General features: G+C 55.5%; 1 protein-coding gene across 2 annotated transcripts in view; it reads left to right on the forward strand.

The window, feature by feature from the left end:
• Positions 1 to 19,301, forward strand: part of TBC1D22A (TBC1 domain family member 22A) — a 315,342-nt gene that overhangs the window by 30,144 nt on the left and 265,897 nt on the right. For both annotated transcript variants that reach the window (XM_004279596.4, XM_049694610.1), the window contains exon 4: positions 4,100 to 4,276. In XM_004279596.4, coding sequence (XP_004279644.1) covers positions 4,100 to 4,276 — 177 coding nt within the window. The remainder of the gene's footprint in view (positions 1 to 4,099; positions 4,277 to 19,301) is intronic.

Consider the following 19,301-nt stretch of genomic DNA (forward strand, 5'->3'; position numbering starts at 1 on the left):
AGCGGGGCTGGAGGCTGCTCACCGGGTGGGGAGGGCCCCATCCTCCCATACAGCTCGGGCTCCTAGACCCGAGCGGCAGCGGGCCTTCTGGGCAGCAGAGGCAGCGCACTTTCTCTGGTCGTCCTGGCTGAGTGCGTCTCCCCTGCAGATGGAGTGGCCGGCTGGGAGCTTTCGTGGGCTGCTTGGGGGACCCCGCCCTTGTCAGGACGCCCTGGCTGCTCCCGGGGGTGTTTCCAGGCCAGGGGCCGGGCCAGCTGCACGTTCCGGGGCTGGACCTCCCTCGACCGCTTCTGACGATTCCCTGCAGGACACAGAGGCGTGGGCTCAGGGTCTGTAGGGGTGGGTCTCTGCTCCGCCCCTAAACTCCGCCAGGGTAAGCTCACGTCTGCATCTCGTATCCACGTGCCTGGCACCGCCTTCCTCACTTCTGCTCGTTTTGTGTTGGAGGGGCTGAGATAGAAAACAGCGCAGTTGTTAAATGAGCATCTGCGATGGGTGAGACACTGTCCTCTGGGCTCGGGCTGCCCCAGGGACAAGCTGAATGGAAGTCCTTGCCCCGTGGAGTGTCCATTCTGGCGAGGGGGACAGACAGCAGCCTACACACGATGTGTGAGGAGGCACGAGGGCTCGAAGGTGGCAGGTGCCTGGGGTCAGAACGGAGGTGGGAAGCGGTCCCCAGAGCAGGGTGGGGTCTGGGCTGTGGTCCTAAATCGGGCAGTCAGGGCACCCTCCCAGGGGAGGCAGCAGTGTTAAGGAGGTGAGGGGGTGATTGTGGGGGTCTGGGGGCAGGGGGGCCAGCAGTGCAGCTGCACACCCTCTAATCCCTCTTCCCAGGGTCTCCTGGGGGTTAGGGTGCTCGCCCCGTGCTTACAGATAAGAAAGTGAGATCATCACCGTAGCCTAAGGTTACCTGCTGGTAGTTGCAGAATTAGGTTTCATAGTTAGGTCTAGTTTTCAAAAACGCTTTCCAGAAATTAACTTCTAAAACGTTACAGTCTTAGGTGTGAATTATTTCATTTGATCCGTTTTTGTATTGGAACGTGAACCATTTTTCTTTAAAATAGGGTGAATTTTGAAGTATTAGAGCTTAAATATGGAAGGACATCCAGTTAGGGCTTTTACAGGTTGATGGAACGTTCCTGTGACTCGTGACGGGCACTCTGACCACCTGTGTGCCCGAGCCGGGCAGGCGTCCCCAGGCACCGAGTTCCTCCTGCTGTGGGCTCTGCAGCTGATGCTGCGACCCTGCGAGCCGCAGAGGCGGGACCACGTCCAGGTCCTCTTTGTTCTTCCTGGGTGTCCTGGGCAGTTACGGAGATGCTGGTGATGTAATCCGAGCTGTCCTCAGGGCCTGCTGCCCATGGGGCGTGGCAGCCACGCCCGTCCCCGCACAGGGATGCGCAGCCGGGGGCCGGGGCCTCTGCCTCGGGTGAGAGACCTTTGAGGTCCATTTGACTTTACTGCTCCTGTGAGCAGCGCTTTGGAATTCTGAATGTCCTGGAACGTTCCACCGCGGGGCATGGTGCAGTTAGGGTGTGGCTGTGTCTCTGCCAGCGTTTGTGCTACTGCCCGTCCCAATCGTGAGCCCCCACGGGGAGCAGATGTCACCCGTGCGGTGTCCGCAGGGCCTCCCTGCTGCCGTCGGCTTTGCCCTTCAGCCCTGGGGAGATGGCGGCCTCAAAGCTCAGTGGTGGTGGAGTGTGGGCTCGTAGGCTGGCTTCCCCGGGCCTTCACTTCACCTTCTGGCTGTCTATTTCTTAATGAATGTCTGAGACATCTGTTGCCTTTGTACCTGAAGTCAGAGGCACTTTGCTTGATTTCGGGTACCACTGGGTTAATGGCAAAGCGTGTCATTGGCTGGGAAGGGCTCAGCGGGCATCGGCCAGGCGAGGGCTGTCCCCATAGCTGACCGTGACCCAGCCGCGAGCGGGTCTCGTATGGACACCAATGGGTGGCGGTTAAAGCACACTCTCGGGGGCCCTGGAGGCGGGACGTTGACGTGTTTTCCACTCGCGGTGACGGGAGGCCTGACTGTTTCCTTGGGGGCTGCTGCTGTTGCTTTACCTTCCAGATCCCACCAGCCCCACCTTCGAATGGGGCTCAGGGGCAAGTGGGGCCATTAGGGTCTGAATAAAGTCACACGGAGCATCTCTGCGATCGCAGATAGATAAAAGCGAGCACGTTTGCTCCGCGCTGCCGCGGGCCCCGCCCCTGCTGCGGCGCCTCCTGCAGACTCACGAGGACCACTGGGAAGAGCAGGTCCCCGGGAGGGAGGGGAGCTCTGAGTCCCGCCACCTCTGCCTTCCCCTCACCACTCCAGCCTGTCCTCGCAGAGCCCCGAAGCGGGAGGTGCTCTCAGCGCTGCGCCACGTTTGCAGGCTTTCCTGGAAGTGTAACTGGGCCAGACTCTGCCCGGAGGCCTGGGCCATCTTGCTCCTCGGTGCCCTGCGGGCCCCCTTGGGAGCCTTGCCCGTCTGTTTGCTGTAAAGCATGGCAGCTCCCTTTTGACAGCTGCTGCCGGAGGCCAGCGTTAGCATTTTCGCTTCACGTTGTTTGCTCCTTGCCCCATTTCCCGGAGCTTAGTTTTTACTGTACTTTTTTTAAAAAAATTAATTAATTAATTTATTTATGGCTGTGTTGGGTCTTCGTTTCTGTGCGAGGGCTTTCTCTAGTTGTGGCAAGCAGGGGCCACTCTTCATCTCAGTGCGCGGGCCTCTCACTATCGCGGCCTCTCTTGTTGCGGAGCACAGGCTCCAGATGCACAGGCTCAGTAGTTGTGGCTCACGGGCCTAGTTGCTCCGCGGCATGTGGGATCTTCCCAGACCAGGGCTCGAACCCGTGTCCCCTGCATTAGCAGGCAGATTCTCAACCACTGCGCCACCAGGGAAGCCCCGTTTTTTTTTTACTTTTTTTTTTAAGTAAATTAATTTTTGGCTGCGTTGGGTCTTCGTTGCTGCACGTGGACTTTCTCTAGCTGCGGTGAACGGGGGCTACTCTTTGTTGCGGTGCGTGGGCTTCTCATTGTGGTGTCTTCTCTTGTTGCGGAGCACGGGCTCTAGGTGCTTGGGCTTCAGCAGTTGTAGCACGTAGGCTCAGTAGTTTTGGCTTGCAGGCTCAGTAGTTGTGGCACGCAGGCTCAGTAGTTGTGGCGCACGGGCTTAGTTGCTCTGCGGCATGTGGGACCTTCCTGGACCAGGGCTTGAACCCGTGTCCCCTGCATTGGCAGGTGGATTCTTAAATACTGCGCCACCAGGGAAGCCCTTTACTTAAAATTTCAGTTTTGGAAGATGCGATTGCTCAATGCAATTTGGGCCCGGGGGTCTACAGCCTTTCAGGGCCTCTTGCTTGTGGGTCCCGTGCTGGTCCCTGGAGGCTCTTTGTCTAGTGACCTGAGGGCCCTCTGCTCTTTCCTTTGCCTGTCCCCAGGCCCGGGTGCTGGGTGCCGCGCAGTGTCACTTCAGGCCCTCTTGTGGGTCCTTGTGGGCAGCCCTTCAGTGTGTCTCAGGTCAGTGGTGCCTGGGTGAGGGCTGGGCAAGCTTGCACTCTGGTGGCCCCTCGTCTCCACCTGCAGTGGGGGATCTAGCTTCTTCTGCTTTCTCTGGGTGACGGTCCTTGCCTGACCTCCCTCCTGGGGCTCGGGGAGACCTGGGACGTTCAGACAGTCCTCAGCACCTTTGTGGGCTTCATGCTCCTTTAACGTGTGCCTTGGTGGCTTCCCTCCATGCCAGGCCCGGGTGACCCGTGCAGGCATCCTCCCCCCTGCCCTACACCAGCAGATCCTCGGGGCGCATCACCCAGGCAGGCCCAGACCGGTGGCAGCCCTGACAGACCTGGTCTCCGGTTGTGTGGTTGTCAGTGTCTTGCTTTTCGTGGGGCGCGTCTGTTTCACTGGGGAACGCCCCTCTACCAGGAGGGCCAGCACGCTCCATGGGTGTGAGCTAGGTTCATTTTATCCCTCAAGAAACCAGGTCCTCGCTGCTCGGTGATGGCAGATCCACGGAGGGAGAGCAGCGAGGCATGTGTGAGGCCTCCTTGGTGGTGGGCGTGGGTGTGGGTGTGTCCGGAGCCTCACCTCTGTTCTCTCCCCCTCCCTCTGCAGGAAGTGCCAGTGATGCCGTCCCTCTGCAGAGATCCCTGTCTCTCCCGCCCTCGGCGACCGTGGCGCTGGGTGGGGTGCCCGAGCCCAGTACCCTCAGCAGCTCAGCCTTAAGTGAAAGAGAGGCCTCCCGGCTGGACAAGTTCAAACAGCTCCTCGCTGGCCCCAACACAGACCTCGGTGAGTCCCCTGTGGGCGAGGCCACGCCGGCTGTGCCTCGTTTCTAAAGGGGGTGCAGCTCTGAAGGCCAGTCTGCTGCCATTTAACGCACTTGCTCCCCGTGTAATTCACCTGGTGAGAGGTTGATCTGTTGTGTTTCATGCCAGTAGGTCACTAAGACGAGAGCCGTTTGTCCTGAAAGTTTACTGTCGACGTGTTTATTAATGTGCTTCCTCTGCAGTTCGATTAGCATTTTCTGATCTGTTTTCCTTAATGCCCAGTTGCACTCTTCTGGCTTCTTAGCACTGCCTTGGGGAGCTCTGCAGGGCCGGCCAGGTGGACGTCCTTGTCCTTCATAGTGGTCGTGGGGCCGGTGATCCGGGCCGGTGACGGATGTCCTGACCGTGGCTGACTTTGCACCTTCCTGCAGGGGCCCAGTGGGTCTGCGTAGAGTGTGAGCACTGCAGGGGGCAGGGGGCAAGACAGGTCTTGGGTGGAGGGGCCAGCAGGGGACAGGACAGTCACAGGCGTGGTTCTCATGGGTCATGATACCCGCTTGGACGCTCTGCAGCCAGGCTGAGGCGTGCTTGCTTTCAAGTTCTGCTGGAATTCCACTGAGATCTGTGTTCTTCTATTTATGGATCTCATCCCTGTTGAGTGCCACTCTGCACTGGGCGTTCTGCCCGATGCCGGAGCTTTCGGGAGGGTGGAGGTGGCTGTAGTCCCTCATGGTTGCGCTCCGCGGGCTGGGCGCCACGGCGGGCAGTGCCCCGCGTGGCCAGCAGGTGGCGCATGAGGCCCGCGGAGGGAGGCGGCCGCGGCCCAGGACGAGCCTGCGGAAGCCGAAGCCGCGGGCCTAGTTCGTGAGGCCGGAGGAGGGCGTCCTTGGAAAGATCCTGCAGCTCGGAAGGTGCTGCTCCAGCCCGGGTGCCGTTCTCACCGTGGGTGTTTTCTTCTTAGTTTTGTTCAGTTTTTGCCTGCAGAGTCGCACGGCACAGAGATTTGGGCCGGCTGTCTTTGGTAGGTGCAGAGGGAAGATGAGCCCTTTCCCTTCCCCAGCTCGCCTCTCCCCCTTTGCCCGGTTCCAGGTGTCATCTTCCAGAGATGGTCCGCGCACATGTTGTGTTAAACTTGATTTCGATGTGATTTCAAATTTACGGAAAAGTTGCAAGAACAGCACGAGCGCCCCCGTACGCTCCTTGCCCAGATTCACAGGTTGTTTACGTTTTGCCCCATTGCATTGTGTGTGTGTGCGCTTACGTGCAGACATGCTGTTCCTGAACCGTTTGAGCCATCTGCCCCGCGAGACTTCATTATTTCCTAAGAACAAAGACACCCTCTCGATGTTGTCATGATATCGCTGTCAAAGTCAGGAAATTAAACATCCACGCGGCACTGCTCTCTAACGCACGGCCCACGTTCACATCTTGACGCTTGTCCCAGTAGCACCCATGATACCTTTCTTCCTCGTCCAGAACCCACTGCAGGATCACGCGTGGCGTTCGGTTGCCACGTCCCTCGTCTCGTTAGCTGGAGTGATGCTCCGGCCTCGCCTTGTGGTCTTGGAAGAGCGTAGGCCCTTCGGGGTGTCTTGTTTCGCGTTCCCCTGGTGCGATTTGGGCCGGCTGTTTTTGGTAGGAACAGCACTTAATTGATTTGCCTTATCGGTCGTTGTAGCAGGAGGCCAGGGTGCTGGTTTGTCCTGAGGTCGATGAAGCCAGCTCTGATCCCTGCTTCAGGGGGTGTCTGCCAGTTCTTCCCCCCAAAAAGTTACTCTTGTTCCTTTGGTGATTCAGAGGTGATTTGTAGAGAGGTACTTGGGTCTGTGTGTCGTTACATACATTTTTTTCTTTCCTCTCCATACGAATGGTAACGCTGTTCTGCTCACCTTTTAAGTTTAACCATGTATTTCCCGATAGTACTAGGGAGAGGCTGTAGCCCCTGTGTCGGGTCGGCAGTGAGCCCGTCTGTCTGCGGCTGCCACGCCGGTTATTCGCTGCCCCTCCCGAGGGGCCCTTAGGGTTTTCCTGACTTGCTCTCATTACAGACGCAAGAGCTGTTCTTCCGACAGAAGAACACCTGTTCCTCACCCTGACCTGACATTCCTGGAGCATCCCTGGCCGTGGGGAGCTCGGGGAGGGAGAGCTTGGGGACCTTGGTGCGTGGAAGTCTCATGCTCTGAGCCCGATGGAAGGGGACCGTGCGTGAGGAGCGGAGTGCTGTGCGTGGGCAGCGGGGGTGGGGCTCCCGGGGCAGCTGCCTGCGTGGCTTCCTCTGCACGTGCCCTGGAGCGAGCCTCGTAGCCTCCAGGCCTCAGCCTGCACGTTCACCTGCAGGTACAGCGGTGGCAGCACAGGTGTCCCCCGCTTTACACCGCCTCGCTTTCATGGAAGACCTACTCAGTACCTGTTCTCCCTTAACTGAAGGAAACCCGGAGAGGGTTTTTGCTTTCATGAAGAAAAGTGAAAAGCAAAAATTGCGTCTTCACTTTACACCGTTTCAGCTTATTTAAGATTTCATAGAAACACTCTACTTTCGGATAGTGGGGGGAACCTGTACAGATTTTGCTGCTAATATTGATACATGTGAAGTTTTTGGGAGCGTGGCCAGCACTCAATAAACACTCAGAAAAGGTTAGTTATTTTACTTCTTCTGGTTATTTTCATTTGCACTGGCCTGTTTATTCTCTACTTGATTTTTATAACATTGACATATGTGGCCACTTTATAGATATTTTCTTGGTTACATTCAGCAGCTTCTAATGGTAGGTGGCAAGGAGATAGCTCGTGAAAACAAGATTGCCTGATGGGAACTGCAGTTCTGCGTCAGGTTCTGAGCCCCCAGTTAGAATCTTCTAGTGGACTTTGTCATTGGAGTAACTTTTGAAAATAAAATCGTACTTAAAAATAAAGCTTTCAAGGCTTGTGGGAAAGTGAGTCCATATGGATAGATTGAAAGGTTAAAAGAAAATCAGATTCTTTTGTTCGGTTGTGGGATTATGGTGTTTTTTCTTTCTTTAGAATTCTATGTGAGTATCAACTCTAACACCAAAAAGCGAAAACCGAAGCTTTCAAAGTGAATTACTGGATTTGTATTTAGTGGCAAGAGAAAACACGGCCGGCAAATCGCCTGTTTTTATAAGGCAGTTAAGATAGCTCCGGAAGACAGTGGGCTGTGTCATCTTCACGCTACGTGAAAGGTGCAAGTGGCAAATATTTGCTAATGTTGGAGAAGAAAATCTCTGGCGTGAGCAGCGCCGCCCGCAGAAGCAGTTCTACCTGCAGAATGTCGCTCCGCCCGTCAGAGCGCTGTTCTTCTTTGCTCAGCTTGTGCTCCCTTACAGGGATGAGAGTAGCAAATAGAACTTAACAGCTCACTCTGCTCTTAGCATTGACTCAATATTTACTTGTGCAAACGCTGCCTGCTTTGAAGCCCAAGAAAATGACACTTGGAGGCTTTCGTTGTGACCACGTGCGTCTGAACCGGCATGTGAGTTGGCCATCGGCTAAACATGTGCAGCCCAAGGCCTGCCGAGTGACCGCCTGGTGGCAGCCGGGCTCTGAGGTCGTCCGTGTGTGACACGCAGTCCTGGTGCCGGACATTCAGACACGAGCACAGAGGGAGTGAGGCCAGGTGCAAGGTCACGGTCCAGTTACCCCGTGAGCACCCGGGCTGGGCTTTAAGACGGAGAGTGTGCCGGGAGACGGCTATGGGGAGGAGAGGGTTTTTTTCGGGGGTGGGGGGGAGGGTGATATGGAGTTGTTCACTCAGGAAGCAAGGGTTTGAGTTCGGTGCCCCTTCAGGGCCCGGGGCTGGAGGACAGCCCTGCCTGCAAGGGGCCCTGATGGCAGGAAGGGGAGGCAGTGCAGCCTGGGAGCCAGTGTGATAGGTGACTCAGCCTCCTGTCTCATCAGCCATCTCGGGGGAGTTGGGACTCCCCTGCAGGGTCCTTGTGACGTCGGAGGTGGTTGATGTCAGGTGCCCACGTAGTTCTTCATTCGGCCAGTGTTTGTAGAGCACCTGCTGTTGCTGTAGGTGCTGGGGGTGTACCAGGAACAGACCCCAGGGTCCCTGCGCTCAGGAGCTGACGTTGAGTGTCGGGGACAGACAGACAAACTGATGCACGCAGTCAGCACTCCAGGAACTGGCCGAAGGTAGTAGGCGCAGTGGAGAGAAAAACAGAGGTGTGGGGTAAAGGCTGGAGCTTCCCAGGGAGGGGCCAGGGGTGCAGAGGTCTTGCCCTGGGATGGGGCTTCGGGGATGGACAGGGCCTGGGAGGGGAGGGGAGGGGAGGGAAGGGGAGGAGGGAGGCCGGCAGGGCAGTGAGGGGCAGGTCTGGAGAGCTGAGAAGGCCAGGAGGAGGCCCCCAGCTTTCTCTCTGTGCAAAGCCTCTGGCAGGGCTGAAACCAGGGGAGCGGAAAAAGGCCACGCAGCAGTGGGGAGGTGCAGGGATGTGGGGACGGGGAGGAAATTAGGGGGGTCGACTGGGGGAGGGGAAGCTGGTGGCCCAGGGAGAAGGGGCCACCAGGACTGTGTCAGCTGGAGCCCAGGGGCTGCGGGCGTAGGGGGACAGCTGATGGACACAAAACCGGGGCACGCCCAAGAAGGGTGTTTTTTCACCAGGTGGCAGAATCAGGTACTGGTGAAACAGAGCCAGGGGAGGCAGTGTATCCAAATAACTGCACACTTGCTGTGTTTCGGGTCCTCACTCTGTGTGGGGCACTGTGCTTCCTGTGTGTTGACATGCGTGTGCACCGCCCCCCAACCCAGACACACCCGGAGCCTGTCCCCGGTAGCAGCCGGCTCCTGATCGCAGCTGGGGAGGTTGAGCCCTGGTGCAGGGGCGACCCTGTGGCCCTGTGGCGAGGGCAGGGCCGATGCCGGCCGGGTCCTCGTTCCTCTGCTGAGGGCCTTGCTGGAGGACCGGGAGTGGACGGCAGACGGCGTGGCCTGGCTGTGGTGGCAGGGCTGCCGGTACCCCTGTTCCCGAAGGTCCGAGTGGTGGCCCGCCGGTGCCCAGCGTCAGCCGTAGGACCAGGCGCAGCCCCACAGCCTCGCTGCTGTGTCCCAGCCAGGGACAGTGAAGGTTGCGAGTGTGTGTGCCCGTGCGGGCTTGTCCTGCTGCCTTGTGAAAGGGGAGGGTGGTCCCAGAGGGGCAACAGGATGTGGGAGGGACAAGGTGACAGCTCCACTAACTCAGCCTTGGGGAGGACTCCCGCCGGGATGGCCACCCCGGGGGCCCCTGGCAGCTGCCCAAGCGCAGAGACTCCAGGGGAGAGGAGTCGAGGTCTCCTCGCGTGCGGTGTTCGCGCTCCCCCGCCGCGGTGCGCTTTGGACCCGCTGGCTGAGCCGCGTGCTCGCATCCTGATTCTCAGCGGAGTGTGGGCAGCATTTGCTTCTTTGCCCTGCTGGTGCCAGTTCAGCTGGACACGCTTTCTCAGATTCCCCCGGGCCCTGCCGCCAGCCGAGCTTCTGAAAGGTAATTGGAGTGTAAGAGGCGGGGCTCCAGGGAGCCCGGCAGGGAGCCTCTGCAGCCCGGTTTTATCTCAGCTGTGAGGTTTGGGGAGAAAGTACTTTTTAGTGAAACAAACAGAGAAGGTTTAAAAGAGGGTTAATGAATTCACCACGCTGCCCGAGTCCTGCAGTCCCCGCCTGCAGCTCAGGACCAGAACCCTGGTGCACATAGTAGGGCCTGGCACGCAGTAGGCGCACATGCAGCAGCGGGAGGAGCGAGCACATCTCAGGCTGAGCCGAGGCAGCGTTCGGCCGGTGCCTTTCCTTGGTTACTGCGTCTCGTGGTCCTGGCTGTGGGCTGGCTGAGCCTCTCCTGTCAGGGAAGCACCGCTGAGGCCGATTCTGACTGAGCAGAGTGCCTGCGGGCTCCAGTCGGGGTGGGGGGAGCCTCTGTGAGGGGACAGGGAGGCCAGAGCCCACGGGTCCAGGCTCTTCTCCCCCACCTTTCTTTCCCACTTCTCCTGGATTGCCCCCCAGCTTTGGTTCTCCCTGGTAGCATCTTCTCTGACGTCAGGAGGAACACTGGCAAAGCAGCTTTCGTTAAGAATGTACACAAGGAGTTCGTTTTTGAAAAAGTTCATCTGCCTTGAAAGGCAGATTCTAGGTTGGACATGTCACCTTAGTTGAGTTCCCAAGGCCCTCACTCCTCCCCCCTGAACCTGTCATCGTTCGTGCCCCCATCTCTGCACAGCGGTGCCCCCTCTGGTGACCCGGGCCCAGCCCCCCGCCGTCTTCTCCTCCCTCCTCCCCACTCCCACCTCTGGGCTGTCACCAGGTCTCCTGAGCTCAGCACCTCCAGCCCACCGCCTGGTCCCTGCCACCGCCTCTCGCCTAATGGTGACAGCCCATCCCCGCTGGCCCCCGCGCACCTATGTCCGGCATCGTGCTCAGCACAGCTGTCAGCAGTCCTTTGGAAATGAGATCCGGATCAGGTACCATCAGAGCCATCTGGCGGCTCCTTCTCACTCAGAGAGTCAGCCGTCGGCCTGGTGATGCCCGAGAGGCCCGGCCTTCCACGACCTGCCTGTCCCCCTCCCATCGTCCCCTCACTCTGTTCTGCGGTCGCCGGGACGCAGTGGCACATCCGTGCCTGGGCCTGTGCTCTGCCGTCCCTCTGCCTCGGCTTCCTGCGTGACTCACTTCCTCCAGGCCTCTGCTCGAACAGACCCTCATCATCAGGATCTCCCATCATGGCCCCCACCCCCGAACGCCTCCACACCTTCACTCCCTCTCATCCTGCCGTGTTTTCCTCGGATCACCCGTTGCCCTCTGCCCCCGACCCCCGGAGGGAGACCTCGGTCTCTTTCTAGGGGTTGGTGGTGCCGGGCGTGCGAGCTCAGGGCGGGCACGGGTTGCTGAGCACCAGTGAGACGTCTCCCCCCTTACTTGGGTGGGCGCAGTCCTCCCAGTCTGGCTTTATTTTCTTTCTGTGAAAATAATCACTAGGTAAGTAATTATTCCTGACGTTCAAATACAGCTCAACTGCGGCAGCATCCTCCCTGCAGCCAGGCCCGTTGCACATGTGCGGACCCCGTGCTGCGCCGTCCCCATGTCACTGACGCCCTGCTTCCCCCCAGAGCCTCTGCCCGGCCCATGGGTGGCTGATCGCCCGAGTCCCGCCACGGAGGAGGGGACTCCGCACGGCTCCTCCCTCTGTGTCGCTCTCGCTGTAGGGTTTCCGCAATGATAGTTCACGGAATGTTATTGAAAGTGAGAGACGTGGAAAAAATAAAAGCCACAAAGTGCAACTGCCACTGTGTACGCTGGCTAAATTATGGCTGTGTTTTCTCCTCTCCTCTCATTACCTGTAATCGGCTCTCGCCAGCCCTTCAGAGCCCCGCAGAAGGGGCTCCCCGAGCTTGCTTTGTCTTCTGGGCTCAGGACGGGAGTGTGAGAGCTGCAGAAGACGCGCCGGTCCTGACTTCATTGCATGGCCACTGCAGTATCCTCATTGTCTGGGTGGCATTCGCACTACTAGGTGCGGCATTTGAGCTACGTGTAGTTATCACTCGGCTTAGAATAAACCAAAGTGAATATGATTTGGTGAAAGTTAAGCATTTCATTTAATATCTCTGGTAGAGCAGATCTTCAGTTTAATTAGGAAACCTTTCGGGGGTCTTTCAGGTAACTTTCTCATGGACGATGATTTCCTGCGTATAATCTTAAAAGCAAATATTAAAAAAAAGTTTGTACATCTACTGTACAGTTTTAAAGGAGCAGTTTGAGAAATCAATCCATTACACGTTTGTCTTTTTTTCTCTAATGATTTCCTTTGTAGATCAGGACATGAAGTAACCAGTTGAATACTCATGAGACCGTGGTGTCTGTTTTTTTGTCTGAGGGATGAGAGCGGAAAAGTGGGCAGAGTGTGTGGGAGTCTGCTCCCTGCCCTGCAGCCCTTTGTGCTCGTGACTCAGCTCTCAGGGTTGTGTCCATCTCACCACTGGACTGTGAGTTCCTCGTGGGCCGTGCTGTGAGCCACTGGTCTTCGTGTCCAGTGATGGAGGCCAGGACACGGCGCTTGCTCAGGAAGTGCTGCTGGGGTCCATTGGCCTGCTCTCTCCTGCCCCACGGCCCCCTCAGTGCTCTTGGCCTCTGTGGTTCACCAGCTGAGGAGGGGGATTGGTTAGGATTCGTTTTGGCTGAAGGTATCAGAAAACCAGACTCAGGGGCCTTTAGACAAATAGGGGTTAATTTTCTCAGCAGGATGTCTGGAGGTAGGGAGCTGTGGGCATTGATTTCATCAGGGATCTAAGCTCGTGGCCACAAGATGGCGGTCATTGTCCTGTGTCAAAGCAAAGGGCAGTCACCATGGCATCTGTAGTCTTATCAGAAAAGCAGTTTGACCAGAGCTGGGTCACGTGCCCCCTGCCCGGCTCCCGCCCCCCGAGCTGCAAGGGGTGCTGAGAAGGATCTCGTGGACTCGGCCGTTGGCACTTTGGAATTGGGGTTCCGGTTACAGGGAAGAGGGAGGGGATGGATGTTGGGTGGACAGCCAGCTGTGTTTGCCACTCAGATAGGCACGTGTAAATCTGTCACCCCACCAGGTTTCCGGTTCCTTGAGGTAGGGACTGTCTTTCTTGTATTGTAGCACTTAACCCATGGCTGGTGTCTAGCACTGCCCCGGCCACACGGTGGAGACCCAGAAATTGTTTGAATTGTGTTGAACTGTATACACAGTCTTGGGTGTGGAGGGAACGAGTGAATGAACTTTGAATTTTCATAGTCAAAGACACAGTATTTAGAATGAGCCCTCCTGTGTCCTGGTTTTGCCCCCAAATGTAGCTCAGATTCCAAAGGACCACAAACCAACACATAGCCAGGTGTCTGGTCCTGGAAACTGCAAAGAAAATAATGCTTTTAAATTAATTAATTAATTAATCAATGCACAGATCCTATCTTGTGCATTCTGGAAATGCACATCCTGTAAAGTTGCCAGATGAAGCTAGAAAGAAGAGGGTTTTCTGAGGAAGGGAAGTTGGAAGAGATGGTGAGCAATTGGAATTCCCTGTAGGTGTGGAAGGATGCGGGCAACACAGCAGCAGGATTTTGACTTCTTTAGAATCAAATCAAGGGCTCTGGGATGGTGGTAGTGGTGACCTTGGTGGTAGTGATGGTGATGGTGGTGGTGATGGTAATGGTGGTGATGGTGGTGGTGGTGATGGTGGTGGTGATGTTGGTGATGTTGGTGGTGGTGTAGTGGTGGTGATGGTGGTAGTGGTGACCTTGGTGGTAGTGATGGTGATGGTGGTGGTGATGGTAATGGTGGTGGTGGTGGTGATGGTGGTGATGGTGGTGGTGATGTTGGTGATGGTGGTGGTGGTGTAGTGGTGGTGATGGTGGTGGTGATGATGATGATGTTGACGGTGATGTTGGTGATGGTGGTGGTGGTGGTGGTGATGGTGATGATGATGGTGGTGATGGTGGTGATGATGGTGATGGTGATGGTGGTGGTGATGGTGATGGTGGTGGTGGTGATGGTGGTGATGATGGTGGTGGTGATGGTGATGATGGTGGTGATGTTGATGGTGATGGTGGTGGTGGTGTAGTGGTGGTGATGGTGGTGGTGATGATGATGATGTTGACGGTGATGGTGATGGTGGTGGTGGTGGTGGTGATGGTGATGATGATGGTGGTGATGGTGGTGATGGTGGTGGTGATGGTGATGGTGGTGGTGATGGTGGTGGTGGTGGTGGTGGTGGTGGCGATGGTGGTGGTGGTGATGGTGGTGTTGATGATGGTGGTGAGGGTGGTGTTGATGATGGTGGTGATGTTGGTGATGATGGTGGTGGTGGTAGTGGTGGTGTTGGTGGTGATGTTGGTGATGGTGGCTGGCTTTGACCAAGAGCTTACTCTGTGTCAGGTACATGGAAGTACGTGGAATCCCTGAGAAGGAGCTCAGAGAGGCCGGGGCACAATGGCTGTCCACTTCAACTTTACCCTCCTGGGTTCCTGTCATGTGTGTTTTCCAGACAGAGGCCCTACTCACTCTGGTGCTTCTTCCTGGGGTGGTTTGGTTGCCCATCTTCCTAGGAAAATCCCAGGAGCCAGAGTCAGCCGTGCTCCCTTGTTTGGTTACTCTTTTTTTTTTTTTTTTTTTTGTGGTACGCGGGCCTCTCACTGCCATGGCCTCTCCCGTTGCGGAGCACAGGCTCCGGACGCGTGGGCTCAGCGGCCATGGCTCACGGGCCTAGCTGCTCTGCGGCACGTGGGATCTTCCCGGACCGGGGCACGAACCCGTGACACCCGCATCGGCAGGCGGACTCTCAACCACTGCGCCACCAGGGAAGCCCTGGTTACTTTCTTGTGCCGTCTGTCTGGTTCACGCTTACAGGTAGGAAGGGAAGTTGCACGTGTTAAAGATGAGAAGCAAGAAAGTGGAGAAGAAAGAGGTCGGGTGCCGTTTTGACTTTGTCACTCCCAGGCCCTCTGTGACCCTCAAAGGGCCTGAGTTATCCCTTCCCAGGAGGGAAACACAGCAGTCACATGTGCAGGGGCGGTGGGGCAGGAGAGGCCAGACGTGGGGTCCTGTGTTTGCACGTCCTGGACCCCCGCTCTTGAACTGCCCTGAGGATGGGGCCCCTGATGGTGGCAGGTCAGGAGACTGTAAGCTGAGTCACGCGACAGGAGTGGATGTGTGCGACACGCTCAGGGGCCGCGCGGAGGAGCGGGGGGCAGGGATGCCTTGACAGGGCCGAGTCCTGGTCCACGCTGTGCTCCAGTGACGATCGGTGGTTTGCTGTTCACTTGACGGGCCCAGGGGCTGTGGTCGCCTGCTCAGCTCGACACTGCACTCATTTGAAAGCTTCACTCTGCAGGCCCACGAGTCCGTGGGGTGCAGGTGCTCACGGACGCCGTCTGAAATGGCTGGTCACCTGGCTGCAGGGTGTGCCAGTGGTTGTGGACCTCTGAGCCCGTGCCAAGGATCCTGCCCTGCGTGGCGCCGAGGCCCACGGGCTGCTTCGCCCTGAGCGGGTTTCTAGTTTCAGCATAGAAAGCGAGGAAGTGCATTATTGGTGTGGTAATGCTGGAACAGAATACAGTGGGCTGGGCGGCTACAGCTGACATTTATTTCTCATGGTTCTGGAGGCTGAGAAGTTCAGGGTCAAGGCACCGACGGCAGATTCCGTACCTGGTGAGGTTCATAGATGGCGCCTTCTTACTGTGCTCCAGCGGCCGAAGGGGCGAGGGCGCTCCCTGAGCCTCTTTATCAGGGCACTAATCCCATCCAGGGGGACCCCACCTTGTGATCTAAGCACGTCCTACAGCCCCCACCTCTGAACCGTCACCCTGGGAGTCGGGATTTAACATAGGCCCTTTGGGGACACAGTCTACAGCAGCTTTCCTGCTCAACGAGACGCAGCACTGTGTGGTCACCGCACAGCACCAGCCTGCCCTTGTCAGGGAGGAAGGCCTCTGTTTGTGAAGGTCTTCCCCACAGGTTTCCTCGCGGGTTCTGTGCTGCCCTAAGCGATCAGCAGAGCGGCCCCATTTTGCAGATGAGGAAACTGAGACTCAGAGGAGGAGGAGGGCCTGCCTGAGGGTAAGCCCACAGGCAGCAGCAGCCCGGGGCTTCCTGCACGTCCTCTGCGCTCACTGTACCAGGACACGGCAGTCCAGTTTTAGAGATTTGGTGCAGGGTTAGATCGCACGTGACCAAAATGAGAAAAAGGGAGAAATTCCTGATGAATAGAAGTGCAGGGCATGGGAGATGAGAAGTCACTTGGGTTGGCCTCACAATGGGGTAGGACACAGGAAGGAAGTTAGAGAAACAAGGAAGCGCTGGGTTTTGTGTCGGGAAGTGAAGAAAATCATCTTTATCCTGAATTTGCCATGAGGAGTGAGGCGCTGCCGAGTAAGGCTTTGGTTTTGGTTTTGAGCCAGGTCTTGAGATACTAATACAAACTGAGGCTTTCTGGTGAAATCTTAGACTGTACTCAAGTTGGTCCTAAAGGGAAAAAGTTCAGGCTTGCTTAAAGTGCTTAAAAAAATGAAATACCCTTTTTCTTAGGATAAGATAGTCTGAAAAAATTAGTTAAGGATGTCTTTTTAAATCCGTGTTTTAACCTATGTGTTGTTTTAGGTTCTAGAAGTAAGAACAACCGCAATATAGAAAAGTCAGCAGCCATGATGGCCAGTCACCTTGCCCCCCATCTCTGGCCTCTTCGGGGACAGAGGAGTGTGGAAAACAAGCATGTGGGCTTTGGGGTCACATCAGGTCATGGCCACGCTTTGCCATTTACTGGCAGAGTGACCTGGGCAGTTTTTTCCCCCAGACTTCTTTCGGCGTTAGTCTCCCCACCTGTAAAATGGGTCTAATGGTGCTTGCCTCCCCCTGGCTTTGGGAAGCAGTCCCGTGAGGAGTGGTCCGTGCAGTGCAGCAGGCTCGCCCTGGCGCTGGTGCGGGTCCCCATCACTGCCTTTCCCAGTGGAGCCTACCCACCTCTCTCCACAGTGGCAGCGAGGATGCAGACGCCACTTGTCACCCCGATCCAGTTAATATCACCTCATGCGCCTTTCCCACCTTGCTGCCGTCTTCATAACCATCATTTTTAATGGCTATATGATGTTTTGAGAATGATCTTTACTTAAAATTGTTATTAAAGTTGTGTATCTGTCTAAATCAACATTTAATTTATATGCTTAGTCAAAATCTAGACATATTTAACAGTATTCAAAATACGTACTATAAATGCACTAACAGGAACGTTGTTCCTTGAGATTCTGCAGGAGGGGGAGTTGTGAGAGCACTTAAAGTTTGGGAACTGGTGATGTTCATTCGTATCTTTTGTTTACTAGTTTTTTTTTAATTGACAAAGCGACATCATGCAATATTAAAAAATTCAATTGGTCGCTAAGGGTTTACATGATGACAAATAAATCTCCGTCCCCAGGCCAGTGGCTCCCCTTCTGTTTCTTACCTCCGTTCATAAGTGCCCTGTGTTTATTCAAGTGACTGTATGGATGGGCGTGTATACGTCGCCCCCCCAGCCCCCGTTCTCCGTAAAATGCAAATGGAAGCATATCAGTCTCACGGGCCTCTTTTCTCACTTTGTACACGTTGGGGAGCCTGAGAATAGGTGATACTTAGCGTAGTCATCATTTTATCCACTAGTGTCAGCCTTGCATACAAATCATCAAACTCTCAAAATATTCCTTTAAAAAAATGCAGGTGAAGTTCATATAACATACAATGAACCGTTTTAACCTGCACAGATGAGTGGTAGTTGGTGCACTCACAGTGCTGTGCAGTCACCTAAAGTTTGTGCCCCGCCTACAATATTCTTAATGAAAACATCCTCATGACCCCGTAAAGAAAGAAATCTGCACCCCCACGTTCACTGCAGCATTGTTTGCAATTGCCAACACGTGGAAACAACCTAGGTGTCTGTCAGCGGATGAGTGGATAAAGAAGATGTGATACATACACACATGCGCGTGCGCAGCGGGATATTATTCAACCATAAAAAGAATGAAAGATTGCCGTTTGCGATAACATGGATGAACCTTGAGGGCATTATGCTAAGTGAAGTAAGTCAGAGAAAGACAAATACCATATGATCTCACTTACTTGTGGAATCTAAAACAAAAACAAAAACAACTGAGCGCACAGATGCGGAGAACAGGTTGGTGGTTGCCAGAGGTGGGGGGGTTAGGGGCAGGTGGAATGGGCGAGGGGGGTCAAAAGGAACAAGCTTCCCGTTGTGAAGTAATACTGTACTGCGTATTTGAAAGCTGCTAAGAGGGTAGATCTTAAAAGTTCTCATCACAAGAAAAACACATTTTGTAACTGTTTGGTGATGGGTGTTAACTAGACTCAGTGTGGTGATCATTACCTTGTATACCTGAAACTACTATAATAGGCCAGTTACACCTCAATCAGAAATATTCTTGGGCTTCCCTGGTGGTGCAGTGGTTGAGAGTCCGCCTGCCGATGCAGGGGACACGGGTTCATGCCCCGGTCCGGGAGGATCCCACATGCCGCGGAGCGGCTGGGCCCGTGAGCCATGGCCGCTGAGCCTGCGCGTCCGGAGCCTGTGCTCCGCAACGGGAGAGGCCACAGCAGAGAGAGGTCCGCGTACTGCCAAAAAAAAAAAAAAATATATATATATATATATATTCTTAATGCAAAAGAATTGCCAGACGGGAACAAAGACACAGACCTACTGGAGAATGGACTTGAGGACACAGGGAGGGGGAAGGGTAAGCTGGGACGAAGTGAGAGAGTGGCATGGATGTATATACACTACCAAACGTAAGGTAGATAGCTAGTGGGAAGCAGCTGCATAGCACAGGGAGATCAGCTCGGTGCTTTGTGACGACCTAGAGGGGTGGGATAGGGAGGGTGCGGGGGAGGGAGATGCAAGAGGGAGGGGATATGGGGATATATGTATATGGATAACTGATTCACTTTGTTATAAAGTAGAGACTAACACACCATTGTAAAGCAATCATACTCCAATAAAAAAAAAATTGTCGGAAATGTAGTCATCAGGAGGTTTTGTTTGTTTGTTTGTTTTTTGGTGTAACAGCAGTTACACAATAGGGGATTTTTTATGCATATAATCAACTGAAGAGGTAGGTCTTCCCTTCCCTCTTCGGGTTGCCCCTCTTCAGGTGTGCCCTGTGGTTCGACGTTATTCAATTACAGATTAAATCACCTCCCAGAAAATATGATGCATCATATCGTGTGTGTGTGTGTGTGTGTGTGTGTGTGTGTGTGTGCGCGCGCGCGCACAGCAGGACCTTGGGAAGTCCCCTGGTGAGGGCTTTCCCCTTCCTGCTGCCCGAGAGCTGGTCCTACCGGGCGTGCGCTTCTGGATCCCTGCCTGGGCCAGATGCGGTGCCCGACTTCCTGCCCTGAGCCCGTGGGGCCGCCAGGGTCGGCCGTGGTCTTCCCATCTTACCGAGTCGCCGGTGGAAGTGGCTGCGTCAGAATGGATGGCCCATCCTGACTGCAGGCTTCGTGCTCCTGCTGCCCCAACAAGCTGCCTCTGGTGGGGACGAGGGCCTTAGGTGTGGAGCAGTGTTC

This window comes from Orcinus orca, chromosome 11 (genome assembly GCF_937001465.1).
Source record: "Orcinus orca chromosome 11, mOrcOrc1.1, whole genome shotgun sequence".
Classification (NCBI taxonomy): domain Eukaryota; kingdom Metazoa; phylum Chordata; class Mammalia; order Artiodactyla; family Delphinidae; genus Orcinus; species Orcinus orca.